The following is a 13,482-nucleotide window of genomic DNA, read 5'->3' on the forward strand; positions in this document are numbered from 1 at the left end:
AAAATAAGAGGTATAAAAGCCGATTCATCATCCACCCATCCCTTCCCCAGCTGACTCCCACAAAGATAAAATGTAAGCTCTTCAGATACCCTTAGTGATTTGAGCACCTGACTGCTTCACCATCCCCTAAAGGCTTCCAGAGCTTTCTACAAAATGTGTGGCCAGATTAAAGACTGAGTGTTTGAGAATTTGTCCTTAAAGGAGTTGGTTAAAGAAGTCCTGCTTTAAAATAATATTCATTCATATAGCATTCATTCCTTATACTAGCCTCTCCCATTGCTGTGGGTGCCGCAGATGATGGACTCATCGATGTCTCAAGCCCACGGTGTAAACAATCTTGAGAAAGTACCACTTGTGCCAATTTGGTGACTATCATTGAGAAAAAAATAATTGGCCATTAGCCCACTTTGTTGGCACATTCCTTTAACCCCAGCAATCTGGAGCCAGAAGCAGGTACACATCTGAGTTCTAGATCATTCTGGCTGTAGATAGCCACTTCCAGGCCGCCAAGGCAACATACTGAGACCCCGTCTTAAAAGAAAACTACAGTTGTTTAAAGATGTTAATGAAAATATTTTTTGCTGGGCCTGAAGGGGATGTCTCCGGTGTGAAGAGCCCTTGCTGCTGCCCTTGCAGAGGGCCTGAGTTGATTTCCCGGAACTCGAGTCTGGCAGTTCACAGGTTCCTGTAACTCCAGCTCCAGGGTTTCCCACTCCAGCTCCAGGGTTTCCCACTTCCTTTTCTAGGTCTAATGAGTTCACACTCCTTGCATGCATATGGAGACACACAAAAATATATGCAAATAAAACCAAATCTTAAAATTGTTTCTCCTAAAATATGCCTGTGAAACTGCATTTCTTTCTGCAATTCAAATTAAAAACAAAACTGTCTAAAAGAAGACAAAATCCAGGCAATCTGCAGTGGGAAAGATGATGATAAGGGCTCCCAGAAATGTTAAATATCCAAAAAGTTCTTTTCACAGCATCATTTCATTTTGGAAAATAGCTCTTTCGCTTTTTCTGCTGCTTACATGAGACCAGTTGTTAATATTCACACTGAATCAAAAGTCTCAAAACCTCCATTTCCTATCGTGGTAAAAAATATGGACTGATATAATCCACAGGAGCTCAATAGCCATTGAAGTCTACACGATGTCTAAGTGCATGTAGAGATTTTGATACCAAAATGTTTGAGAATTAATGACTTTCTGGGCTCTGGGTTGGACTCGAGGATGTTGTGACCAAGGCCAAGGGGACAGAGATCGGGGGAGGGGTTGTAAAGCAACTGTGTTCAGACACTGATCCCAGGATACCAGGCCACACAACTGGGTCCAAAGTGGGGAAGCAGGGCCCAGGTATTTCTTTTCCAAGAGTTCATCTCTCCATGACCCAACCCACCAGGTCTACGTCACCACCTTTGGGAATTCTTAGCGAAGCCAGTCAGCCTCCTCCACATCAGAGTTATAGAGTCCTGACAAAGACACCACTCATCTCGGAGGATGAGGACATCTTGCCCCTGCGCCCTCCTGCTGCTGGAGGTGGTGGCCTTGGCCCTGACCCAGAACTGCGCAGGTAGGTGCAGAACCTGGAGAGAAATGGCCTTTTTAGGAGCAGTGCGCAGACCTAGGAATCCTCATCTCTGCATCTCTACCATCGCCTACCCAGACCCTTCCTGTCCTCCCAGCTGGTGGCCCTGCCCTCTCCCTTTACCACCCCTGCTCCACTTCCTTCCCAGCCCACCAACCTGCCCTGGATCCAGGCAGAAGGGTCAGGGTCTGGATGTGCTTCATCCCCAGGCTCACACTGGCTGCAGTCTTTCGACACCGTGACTTACGGGCCGGACACCTGGGAGCCCAGGTTCATCCATGTCTGCTATGTGGACGCCACACAGGTCATGGGATTCGATAGCAACGCGGCGACTGCCAAGATGGAACCTCGGGCTCCTTGGATGAAGCAGGAGCCGCCTGAGTATTGGAAGGAAGAAACACAGGAAGCCCTGTACAAGTCACAGGGTGATCGAAAGTTTCTTGAGGTCCTGATGAACTACTACAAACACAGCAAGGGCGGTGAGTGGTCCCAGATCACAACCCCTCCATGCCCTCAGGGTCCTGCCCAATTCGCTCCACTCCAGGTCCCCAGGCCCGAGGTTAAACCACAGACCATGACCCAGTTAGAGGGTTAGTTTGGGACAAAATCCGGGAGGGAGAGAAGCAGCAGGGACTGATAGCTGGATTGGGATGGGGCAGGCTATCCCACCCTACAGAAGGTGCTCGGCTGCAATGTGGAAAATAATGGGAGCTTCCTCCGCGGTCACTATCGGTTCACCTATTATGGCCACGATTACATCACCCTGAATGAGGACCTCAGCTCTTGGACTGCAGAGGGCAAGGCAGCTCAACTCATAAAGCAAACCTGGGAGACACACCATAAGGCAGAGCACTGGAGGACTTACCTGCAGGGGAAATGTGTGGAAATGCTTCGTAGATGCCTGGACCTGGGGAAGGAGACATTGCTGCGCTCTGGTAAGAGAGACGCTTGCCGACTCCTTCTTCTGAGAGTAGAACTGCTGTCTCCTAAGGCTTCCTCCTCCTCAGCAGGGAGCAGCTGGAATACTTACACTGTCTTGCATCAAGGGGGACAGACTGCTGTGAAGTTTCCTGACTCAATGTGAGAGAGAAACTCTCCAGAGGGTTCACCCTTCTCCCAGGATAGTCCAGTGTGTCAATTAAGCAGCAGTTCCCTTCCTGGGAACTGGTTTGTGAACCATGGCCTCTCTCAGGCCTGTTCACTGTCCATGAACGATGACTCTGAATGTCTGACTCCAAGGTCCCTGAGTCTCTCAGACCCTGCCCAGACAGACCCAGAAGTCTGTTTACCTAGAGGGAGCTCTCAGAGTCTCCTGCTGAGTGCCAGCCTTGTGGTCATTCTGAAATTTCCCAAGGAGTCCCATTCCTGAGTTTAGGCTGCTGTGTGAATTCTGCTCCCCTCCCTTATTCACCTCTACCATCCTTTCCAGGGATGGTCACATGAGCTCTGCTCAGTCCCCAGGAGGAAGGCAAAATGCCTGAATTTTCCAATTGTTCCCCTCAGACCCTCCTCAAACGTATGTAACCCATCAAGTGAGACCTGGAGGGAATGTCACCCTGAGGTGCTGGGCCCTGAACTTCTACCCTGCTGAGATCACCCTGAGCTGGCAGAGGGATGGGAACAACCAGACCCAGGACATAGAGCTGGGAGACACCAGGCCTGCAGGAGATGGAACCTTCCAGAAGTGGGCAGCTGTGGTGGTCCCTTCTGGAGAGGAGCTGAGATACACATGCCATGTGAACCATGAAGGGTTACCTGAGCCCCGCATTCTAAGATGGGGTAAGGAGTGTGTTTGAGCAAGAGTCTGTTGCCAGGGAATGTGTGAGCCCTTTAGAAGAACAGGGACTGAATCAGGGTTGAGAGCAAGAGTCAGAGCCCTCACTCTTCTGTCCTCTGCCTCATCAGAGCCTCCTCTGCCAACCATCTCCCTCATGGTGATTCTTATTGGACTGCTTCTTGGAGCTTTGGTTATGGGAACTGTGGCGATTTTTCTGATACAGAAGAAATAAAGGTAAAACAAGGGCAGGATCTGAGTTCTTGTCTCCCAAGGGATTGCAAGCCCAAGCTATAAATATACCCTGCCCCACACACAGGTGCTGGGGCCTGCGTGATGACACTAACTCTATTGTAAAGCAATGGGTAGACCCATCCCACTCTTGATGGAGACTTGATTCTGATTCCCCACAGACAGACTGATGGGGGATGTCCTTCTGCATGCTGTGAATTTATGTTTCTCTTATTGGTTGATGAATAAAATTGTCTCGGCCAATGGACAGGCAGGATATAGCCAGGCAAGAAGTATAGGCGGGGCTACCATACTAGGAGAATTCTGGGAAGAGGAATGCAGAGAGTGAGTTGCAAGGGAGATGCCAAGTAGCTGCCGAGGAAGGAAGAGTCCCAGACATCACTGGTAAGCCAAGAACATGCAGAGATTAATAGAAATGGGTTAATTATTAAGAAAGAGCTAGCCAATAAGAAGCCTGAGCCATAGGACAAACATTTTATAATTAATATAAGCCTCTGTGTGTTTATTTGGGACTAAACAGCTGCAGGTCCCAAGAGGGACAGAAACTTCTGTCTACAAATGGAGCCCAAATCCTGTTTCCACCCAGCTACCTCACTTCCTGTCTGTCTGTACAGACCTCTATGGTTAGCTAGTGTCAAGCTCCATTCTCGGACCTTCAGACAGGCTTTATTTGTACAAGCAAGATATCACCACAACAGATGTCACAAAAAAAGGTCCCTACTGAGAACAAACCTACAGGAAGCCAGCTATGTACAATCTTCCATCATGTTTCCTCCTCCTTCCACAAAGCTGCAGTCACAGTTCTAGAAGCTTCCCTGGAGATGAACTAGGAGTTTCCTCCCACTCGTATTGTGACTTCCAAGGTCTCTCACTGGTTGGTTCTTTCCACGGGTGGGAAAGAGGCAGCTCTAATTTGACTGCTGGTAATTAAGGTGGTTCTAGAGACCCTTGCAAAAGAATAGACAGATACCCATGGAGGAGCTCACCCATTTCTCTTTTGGCCCTATTGCTGTGGGCTCTTACGAGGACTTACTCTGTACTGCTTTAGGCAGGGACAGTACCCAGGGATCTGATGTGTCTCTCCCAGAAGGATAGGAAGTGTTCAGAGAACACATTGCTGAGCAGTGATAATCTCTTTTTTCTTTCTTTCTTCACCCAGAATTTGTTCTTAATTTTTTCCTTCTATCGTGTGAGATAGAAGTCACCCACCTTGTGTGACTTCAAAAGCTCCTGACTTTTCTTTCCGAAATTGGCATCCACCTGTGTCCAAGTGTCTGTCTCCTGTCAACGCTGACATAAGGAAGTGAATTCAGCTCAGATCTGAGTATGACTCCTCTCCACATTGACATGTGTGTCTTCCCCAGTCGCCTCTCCTGATCCAGGACAGACAGGCCTGGGAGACCTCTCTCAGACACTGAACTTAGTTTCCAATGACCTATAAATTTATTCTTCCTTCTTGAAAATAAGGATGGGGGTATTTTGGTAATTTTGTTTGGTAAATTATTCCCATAGTTTCCTTAGTGGGTAAACCCAATCAAAGCAAGACGACTAAAATAGTACCTCTGTCTTGAGAAGTGGAAATCCATCTTCAGATCTTCTCTGCCCTTTTCTAGATGCTTCTCTTTATATTCAACCTTGTTTTTAAATCTGTTAATGCCCCCTCCTGATAAACTTGAACTTTGCTTCATACTGATGTTCTTAAATTCTTTTTTTTTTTTCTGTTTTGGTTTGTTTTAAGACAGGGTTTCCCTGTGTAGCTGTGGAGCCTGTCCTGGAACTAGCTCTTGTAGACCAGGCTGGTCTTGAACTCACAGAGATCCAATTCTTTTTTTTTTTTTTTTCAAGTCAAGAATTTCATCTTCACTTGAGTAGAGGTCTCTGAACAGAGCTCCTTGTCTGCTACACACGCAGCAAGCCGACTCTACCCTACATCAAACCTCTACTGCCATCATTCCTGGTGGCCACAAAGGACTCCCTGAAGCATTGTTGGCTGGTTTCCTTGACTGCCGCTGAGCTCTTCCATGTTACTCTCTTGCTTTGCATGTTACCTATGCTACTTCACTTTCACTAGCCAAAGCCCCACATGATGGTTTATTTTATTTTACAGGCGTTTTGTCTGCACCTATGCATGTCTGTGCACCATTTGCACGCCTAGTGCCCATGGATGACAGAAGGCTTCAGGTCCCCTGGAACTGGGGTTACAGACAGCTGTGAACTGTCATGGAGATATTAGGGACCAAACTCAGGACCAAACTGGAACAAAAACTAGTGCTCTTAACTGCTGATGCTTCTATACAGCTTCAAGACCCACCTAGTGTTTAAGGACCACTCAGGTGCTAGTGATCCCCTTGGAGACATCCATCTGCCATTCTTGGGTCAGATGGAACAACACACTGATTTCCAGGAAGACAGCCACTGGAACCCTATGTCACTCCTTTTGCCTCAAGAGACCTTCTTGAGATCAAATTGAAGTGAACTGATTCTGGAGTGAGATTCAGAGGAGAGAACTCATTAATCAGAACATTCTGGACTCAAAGTATGGTAAGAGTTGACGACTCTTGAGCTGGAGGGATGTCTCAGTGGTTAAGGACACTGACTGCTCTTCTTGAGGATGGGTTCAGTTCCCAGCACCCACATAGTGGCTCACAACCGCCTGTAACCCAAGCCCCAGGAGATTCAACAACCTCTCCAGGCCCCTTCAAGCACTGAACACATGTGGTGCAAAAACATGCATGCAGACAAAACACCCATACACATAAAATGAAAAATTCAAAAAAGTTGATTCTATGCATGACATACTCCAGTGTCAAAATTCTTTTAATTTTTTAATTTATTTTTTATTTAGAAACAATCACTTTACATATCAATCCCCCCATTCCCTCTCCCTCGCATCCTCCCATTCCCCCTACCAAACCCCACAACCCACCCCACCCACTCTCCAAGGACGGTGAGTCCTTCCACGGGGGATCATCACAGTCTGTCACATCATTTGGGGGAGGGTCTAGGCCCTCCTCCATGTATCTGGGCTGAAATAGTATCCTTCCATAGGGAATGGGCTCCCGAAGTCTAATTGTGCACTAGGGATAAATACTGGTTCCACTGTTAGAGGTCCCATAGACTGCCCAGGCCTCCAAGCTGGCACCTACATTCAGAGGGCTTGGTTCAGTCCAATGCTGGTTCCCCAGCTTTACGACTGGGGTCTTTGTGCTCTCACTAGGTCAGGTCAGCTGGTTCTGTGGGTTTCCCCAGCATGGTCTTGCCTCCTTTGCTCATCCCTCCTCCCTCTCTACAACTGGATTCCAGGAGTATGGCTCAGTGATTATCTGTGGGTGCCTGCTTCTGCTTCAATTAGCTTCAATTAGCTACTAGGATGGCAACCAAGGTAGTCATCAATCTCATTATAGAGGAAGGCATCAAAGGCAGCCTCTCCACTACTGCCTTGATTCTTAGTTGGGGTCATCCTTGTGGATCTCTGAACATTTTCCTAGTGCCAGATTTCTCTTTAAACCTATACTGGCTCCCTCTATTAAGATATCTCTTTTCCTGCTCTCCTCCACCCCTCCCCTGTCTCAGCCTTCCTGCTCTCTCTTGTTCTCCTCTCCCCTCCTCTATCCCCTTCTCTGTTTCCGACCTTGCCCTCTCTTCCCCCACTTCGTGCTCCCAATTTGCTCAGGAGTTCTTGTTCCTTTCCCCTTCTTCAGGGACCATATATTTTTCTCCTAGGGACCTCCTTGTTTCCTAGTTTCTCTGGTGGTATGTACTGTAGGGTGGTGATCCTTTGCTGTAAGTCTAATATCCATATATGAGTGAGCACATAAATGCTTGTCTTTCTGTGATTGGGTTACCTCACTGAGGATAGTTTCTTCCAGTTCTATCCATTTGCCTGCAAATTTCAAGATTTCATTGTCCACGCCCCCCAAGTAATACTCCATTGTGTAAATGTACCACATTTTCTCCATCCATTCTTTAGTTGAAGGGCGTCTAGGTTGCTTCCAAGTTCTGGCTATTACAAACAACGCTGCTATGAACATAGTTAAACATATGTCCTTGTTGTATGAATGTGCATTCTTTGGGTATATGCCCAAGAGTGGAATTGCTGGATCATGAGGTAGACTGATTCCCATTTTCCTGAGAAACTGCCATACTGATTTCCAGGCTGCCAGGGCAGGTTTACTCCTTTTTCTTCATTTTTAAAGATGTATTTAATGTATATGAGTGTTTTGCCTGCATGTATGTCTGCATATTGTATGAGTGTCTGGTGCTCCCAAAAGGTCAGAAGAGAGCATCAAATCTTCACGTGGTTGTTGGGAATCAAACTCGGGGCTTCTGCAGGAGTAGCAAGTGCTTTTAACAACTGAGCCATGTTATATTACCTTAGTTGTTTTATTGCCAATAAAAACAGGAGTTTTATTGGGGTGAAAACTTGAGAAATCAAAGAAGTGGTGGAGGAGCCACCACCTAACCTTCTCTCCATATTTTCCAAACCAAAAAAGGGCTGACAAGAAACCCACAAGTCCCTCCCTATTCCTTCCTGTGCCTTTCGATCCATTTCCTAGGTCCTCTGTAGTATTTATGACTAATTCTTATCAACTAGTTGCTGACTCCGCCCCCTGATTCAAGGTTAACTTTATTGGCACAGTCTCAGGATGTCACAGTACAATCAAATATCCCACAACATTTCTATCTTTTTGTCTAAATAAAAAGGAAAGATTTTGACTCTCACACAATAACACTACATACAATAAGAACGATTATCAAGTGAAAATTGCATTCACCATGTCCAGTTCATCTGAATTTGTCAAATCCAGAGGAAATGCTCTATTATCTACCTATCTTGTGTTGCACATCTTACCATGTATGCCAGTGGTGCAGCATGCAGGCCCACAGCTAAGCAGGAATGACGATGGCACTTCCCCCCCAGCAGCCTAATATTGTGGTTCAAGTTCAGGGTCTTGTGCATATCAGAAAAACACTCTAAACACTCTGCTACTGGGCCACATCTCCAGATATATATTATATGTAACATGTATTATCTATCAATATATATTGGATATATGTTAAATTGTGAGCTGTAATATTGGGAGATAAATGTAATTTCTCTTCCATGGAACAAACACTGATAGAAGGAATGAAAAATGGCTCTTAGTTTAGTATCATGTAAATCTCAAATGCTGGTGTCTCTCGAGAACCACTCCTCAGGCTGATGTCTCACCTGTGCCTTACTGTAAACTATAGAGAATTATAGTAACTGTAAACATTAAGGGGGGGTATATGCACATACGTGTACATGATTGACAATCACTTGATTTGAGGTCATATACAGTTTTGCACACGGAGCTGGCCACACAGCCAGAAACAGAATCAACACTCCCTCTTCACTCCAAGTCCAAGGTAGAATTCAAGAACCCTGTCTAAATAAATATTAGTACATTTTTATTTTGCTATGGTAACAAACATGAGTATCCACAATTATCAGATAAGAGCATTAAAATATTCCGCCTACATATGTGGGTAAGGCAAGCTGTTTGTTTCATCCTCAACAGGAAAGACAGGTTAAACGCCAAAAGTATATATGAAAATCCATCAGCCTTTACTGAAACAGATTAAGAAAAAGACTTGCAAACTTGTGAAGGGCAAAAAGACCCACACTGCAGGCTGTTCATCTGGGAAATTATTTTGTCAACATAATGGATTTGTTAATATTCTAAATAAATTGCAAACATTTTATAAGGTTTTAGGGTTTTTTTAAAGATTTATTTATTTATTTATTATGCATACAGTATTCAGTCTGCACCCAGAAGAGGGCATGTCTCATTATAGAGAGAGATAAACGGCTGTAAGCCCCCATGTGGGGGCTGGGAATTGAACTCTGGAAGAATAGCCAGTGCTCTTAACCTCTGAGCCAACTCACTAAATCCTAAGAGCACACGGAGATCCTGAGTCCGGAAAGTCTGAGAACAAGTCTGAGAACAGCTGACCTAGACAACTCTTGAACTGGAGCCCGAGAGACAGCTTAAGGAAACCTCTTGTCCCTGGTCGGGACGGCAGGTGGCTGAAAAAGAAGCCCAGCCCGGGAAATTTCCTCTCGCCTACACAGTTCACTTCCTGGTGTCCCAAACTGGGTCAGATTCTTCTGCCTAGATACTTATGACGCGAGGATAACTCCCACTCCCATTGGGTGTCCGGTTTCTGCTCAAACGTCCCCCAGATCTGAGATGGGGGCGATGACGCCGCGCACGCTGCTCCTGCTGCTGGCGGCCGCCCTGGCCCCGACCCAGACGCCCGCGGGTGAGAGCCGGGTCCGGAGGGAAATGGACCGGGGAAGCAGCGTCCCCGCATCGCTCAGCTCGACCCTCCCGCCCCTTCCCTACCCGCGTCCGGAGCCCCGCGCGCTGCTTCCCTCCCGGCCCGCGCACCAGCTCCGGATGCTGGGAGGGAGGTGGGGCCGCCGTCAGCTTCTTGCTTCCTCCAGGCTCGCACTCGCTGCGTTATTTCGGCACTGCCATGACCCAGCCGGGACACGGGGAACCGCGGTTCGTCGCCTTCGGGTTCGTGGACGACACGCGCTTTGTGTGGTTCGACAGCGACGCGGTCACCCCCAGAGAGGAGCCGCGGGCGCGGTGGATGGAGGAGAAGCGGCCGGAGTACTGGGAGCGGCAGACTCGGATCGCCAAAGCAAACGCGCAGATTTTCCGTGATAATCTGAGGACCCTGCTGCGCTACTACAACCAGAGCGAAGCAGGTGAGTGGAACCCTGGGCGGGTCACCTAGCCCTGTGGGTCTTGGATGGCCCCCTAAATAGTCCACCAGGCTCATGACCCAAGGCTACTGCCGTACGCATCTCCTAGACCCCACAGAGATACAGAAATCCACCAGTTTCGGATGGAAGACTCCCAACCACTTGTTGTCCTCCATCCCCCCACGGGGCGGGGCTAAGAGCAGCTGGAGGGGCCAGGCCTCTGGGGCTGATGGCTTTTGCCTTCCAGGGTACCACACCATCCAGTCCATGCGTGGCTGCTATATGGGCAGTGATGGGCGCTTCCTCGGCGGGTACTACAGGACGGCGTATGATGGCGCCGACCACATCTCTCTAAACGAGGACCTCCGTTCCTGGACTGCTGCCAACAAGGTGGCTCTGATTACCCAGCGCAAGTACGAGGCAACGAATGAGGCGGAGCACCACAGGGCCTACCTGAAAGTTACATGCATGGAGTGGCTCCGCAGTCATCTGGAGAAGGGGAAAGAGATACTGCAACGTGCAGGTATTGAGGGCCCGCGAACACCTGGATCCCTGTGTAGACTTCCTTGCCTTTGGGTTTCCTGCAAAGACACCTCCCTCCCTTCTGGTCTAGCCTGTGTGAATCTTCCTGGGTTCTCTCTGGACAATTAAAGAATCCCCGTCTTGCTGCTCGGGGTGGGAGAAGTCAGTTCCTGGAGGAACTAACCACCCTCCAGCAGCCTGGGACATTAGTTGGACACTCACTCTGTTTTCTAACCCCACTCCAGTGTATTTGGAAGGTTGGTCAAGCTTTTCTGAGTCACCCGGCCTACACCCACGTCAGAACCCACCCAATTTCCCTTTCAGAGACTTGGGGCCTCTTACTCTGGGCTGGCTCCAACTGGTTCTAGAATTTTCCAAGGTAGAGAGTATCCTAGGAGCCTGGGTTTTGTGCCTCCTTTCCCACCTCAAGCGTCCTGTCCATCAGTGAAGGTAATGCAGTCGCTGAACCTCCGAATTCACAGATCCCCCAAAGACACACTTGACCCATCATCCCAGACCTGAAGGTGACATCACCCTGAAGTGCTGGGCCCTGGGCTTCTACCCTGCTGACATCACCCTGACCTGGCAGAGAGATAGGAAGGAACAGACCCAGGACATGGAACTTGTGGACACCAGGCCTGCAGGGGACGGAACCTTCCAGAAGTGGGCGGCTGTGGTGGTACCTTCTGGGGAGGAGCAGAGATACACATGCCATGTGCAGCATGAGGGGCTGCCTGAGCCCCTCACCCTGAGATGGGGTAAGGAGGGGTAGGCTGTCAAGGAAAACAGGAGGCCCCTGGAGACCCTGAATAGAGCTCCTCACTTTTCCTTTCATTCCCCAGCCCCACCTCCTCAGCACATAGACCTCATTGTGGGAGTCGCTGCTGGGCTGGTTCTCCTTGGAGCTGCGGTCACTGCTGTGGTGTGGAGAAAGTTACCAAGGAGGAATGGTGAGAAGATTGGGGTCTTTATTGTGAACAAGCATGTTCGTATGTTCATGCGTGCCACTGTATGCATGTACAGGTCAAACAACTTTGTAGAGTTCTCTGGAGGTTTGTGTGGATCCTGGAGATCACACCAGGTCAACAGGCTTGCACAGCAAGCACCTCTACCCACGGAGCCATCTGTGGTCTGTGTTCCTAAGGGAATTAAAAGCCCATTAGAAGTTTGTACAGCTTTACTAAAGGCAACTCACTTTCCCAGTTCTATGTGCTGTGTAAACCATGTAAAAATAAGAAGTTGTCTATTACCAAGGTGACTGTGGCCCTGAGGACCTGGCTCTCAGCACCTACAGGTCAGAGAGATCCCTCTAGAGACACTGACCTCCAAGAGGGCAGTCAGTCCTCTTGCACAAATCCCTTCCTGTTGCTTTATCTAGCCCTGTGATCTGCATCAAGTTCAAGATACTTCCCCGTGTCCTGGGATTTGCTGGTTCTTTTAGGCTGTCATAGCCCCACTGCCTCCATGACCCCTCACAAGTTTTGTTTCCTACAGGCAGAAGTGGCAGCTATGTTCAGGCCACCTGTAAGTTTGGAAGGTCTAGCCCTGAGACCCTGGTGGCAGTATAGACAGGACCCTTAATTCCAACCCCCCATCTCCTGTGGGCATTTAAGGCTTCTAACTTCTAAGGCACGGGAGAACCTGAAGTCAGAGACGGGAGTGGCAGCGGGCAGGACTATGTTGTAGGTTTCTGGGTTTGGAATGCTGGTAGACAAATATGCAGTGGGCTGTTCAGTACCAGGGCTCGGTGACCTGCATTTTCATGATTTTTTTCTCTGCAGTGTGACTGTGGAACTGAGCCATAGGACGGTGAACGCACTATATCATGAAGAGCTCCTGACTTCTTTTTCTGCAATTAGCATCTGACTATGTCCATCTGTGTGAGCAGTTGGCAAATGTGAGTCTGTTCAGGCAAACTAGGATTAGGGTTCTCTGTCTATTGAGAACAGCACCTAGATATGAATCTATTTGGAATTCTTACCCCAGGGTTGGCTGGTTTAGTGTAGATGGAAGTTTGTCCTGCCCAGTCCCACAGCCGTTTAGTCCCAAATAAACACACAGAGGCTTATATTAACTGTTTGGCCTGTGGCTCGGGCTTATTGACTAGCTCTCTCTTATTAACCCATTTCTATTAATCTGTCTATCTCCACGTGGTCTTGGCTTACCAGCGATGCCTGGTTCTTCCTGGGCAGCTACATGGCGTCTCCATGACTCCACCTACTTTACATTGGTCTTATTGGCCAATGGACAGGCAGCTAGCTGTTTCTGTCATTTCTCACATTTTTTTTTGGAAGTCACTTGCTTGCAATTCCTGTTTAAGTGGTTAATATTATTCCCTAGTATAGCTATAGTTTTCCTTGTTTAACAAACTCAATAGAGAAACTCACTGAAGATGTGTTAAGTGTAATAGGTTTGAGAGACATTAAAAGATAATGTGATAAAGCAAACTAGCATAGAAAGTAAATTAGGAATAAGACTTTGGACTCATTAAGAATAAATAATGGAGTACTTTCTCTGAATTTGTCAAATGCTAATGGACTAGACATTGTTAATTGCCTGTATATATTGTACATACTCATTGTACTTATTATATAGTTTTTCTTATATTA

General features: G+C 47.7%; 2 protein-coding genes across 2 annotated transcripts; both read left to right on the forward strand.

The window, feature by feature from the left end:
- The first annotated feature begins 1,412 nt into the window (after window positions 1–1,412).
- On the forward strand, window positions 1,413–3,595 carry LOC100773242 (patr class I histocompatibility antigen, A-2 alpha chain). Its single transcript, XM_035450576.1, has 5 exons — window positions 1,413–1,571; window positions 1,796–2,065; window positions 2,246–2,521; window positions 3,090–3,365; window positions 3,492–3,595. The coding sequence occupies exons 1-5, from the start codon at window positions 1,499–1,501 to the stop codon at window positions 3,593–3,595; spliced, it is 999 nt and encodes a 332-aa protein (XP_035306467.1). The 5' UTR covers window positions 1,413–1,498.
- Window positions 3,596–9,774: 6,179 nt separating this feature from the next.
- Window positions 9,775–13,392, forward strand: LOC100759246 (H-2 class I histocompatibility antigen, Q10 alpha chain). Its single transcript, XM_027388624.2, has 6 exons — window positions 9,775–9,900; window positions 10,085–10,354; window positions 10,599–10,874; window positions 11,356–11,631; window positions 11,716–11,823; window positions 12,655–13,392. Exons 1-6 carry the CDS (start codon window positions 9,828–9,830, stop codon window positions 12,657–12,659), a joined length of 1,008 nt encoding a protein of 335 aa, XP_027244425.1. The 5' UTR covers window positions 9,775–9,827; the 3' UTR covers window positions 12,660–13,392.
- The last annotated feature ends 90 nt before the right edge of the window (window positions 13,393–13,482 follow it).

The sequence above is a fragment of the Cricetulus griseus genome (assembly GCF_003668045.3).
Source record: "Cricetulus griseus strain 17A/GY chromosome 1 unlocalized genomic scaffold, alternate assembly CriGri-PICRH-1.0 chr1_0, whole genome shotgun sequence".
NCBI lineage: Eukaryota > Metazoa > Chordata > Mammalia > Rodentia > Cricetidae > Cricetulus > Cricetulus griseus.

Bases quoted from the DNA above. Each gene is read 5' to 3' on its own strand.
- LOC100759246 (XM_027388624.2), top strand. From the start codon at position 9,828: ATGGGGGCGATGACGCCGCGCACGCTGCTCCTGCTGCTGGCGGCCGCC. The intron at 9,901-10,084 runs GTGAGAGCCGGG...TGCTTCCTCCAG, and splicing joins CCCGACCCAGACGCCCGCGG to GCTCGCACTCGCTGCGTTAT. The intron at 11,632-11,715 runs GTAAGGAGGGGT...TTCATTCCCCAG, and splicing joins GCCCCTCACCCTGAGATGGG to CCCCACCTCCTCAGCACATA.
- LOC100773242 (XM_035450576.1), top strand. From the start codon at position 1,499: ATGAGGACATCTTGCCCCTGCGCCCTCCTGCTGCTGGAGGTGGTGGCC. The intron at 1,572-1,795 runs GTAGGTGCAGAA...CTTCATCCCCAG, and splicing joins CCTGACCCAGAACTGCGCAG to GCTCACACTGGCTGCAGTCT. The intron at 3,366-3,491 runs GTAAGGAGTGTG...CTGCCTCATCAG, and splicing joins GCCCCGCATTCTAAGATGGG to AGCCTCCTCTGCCAACCATC.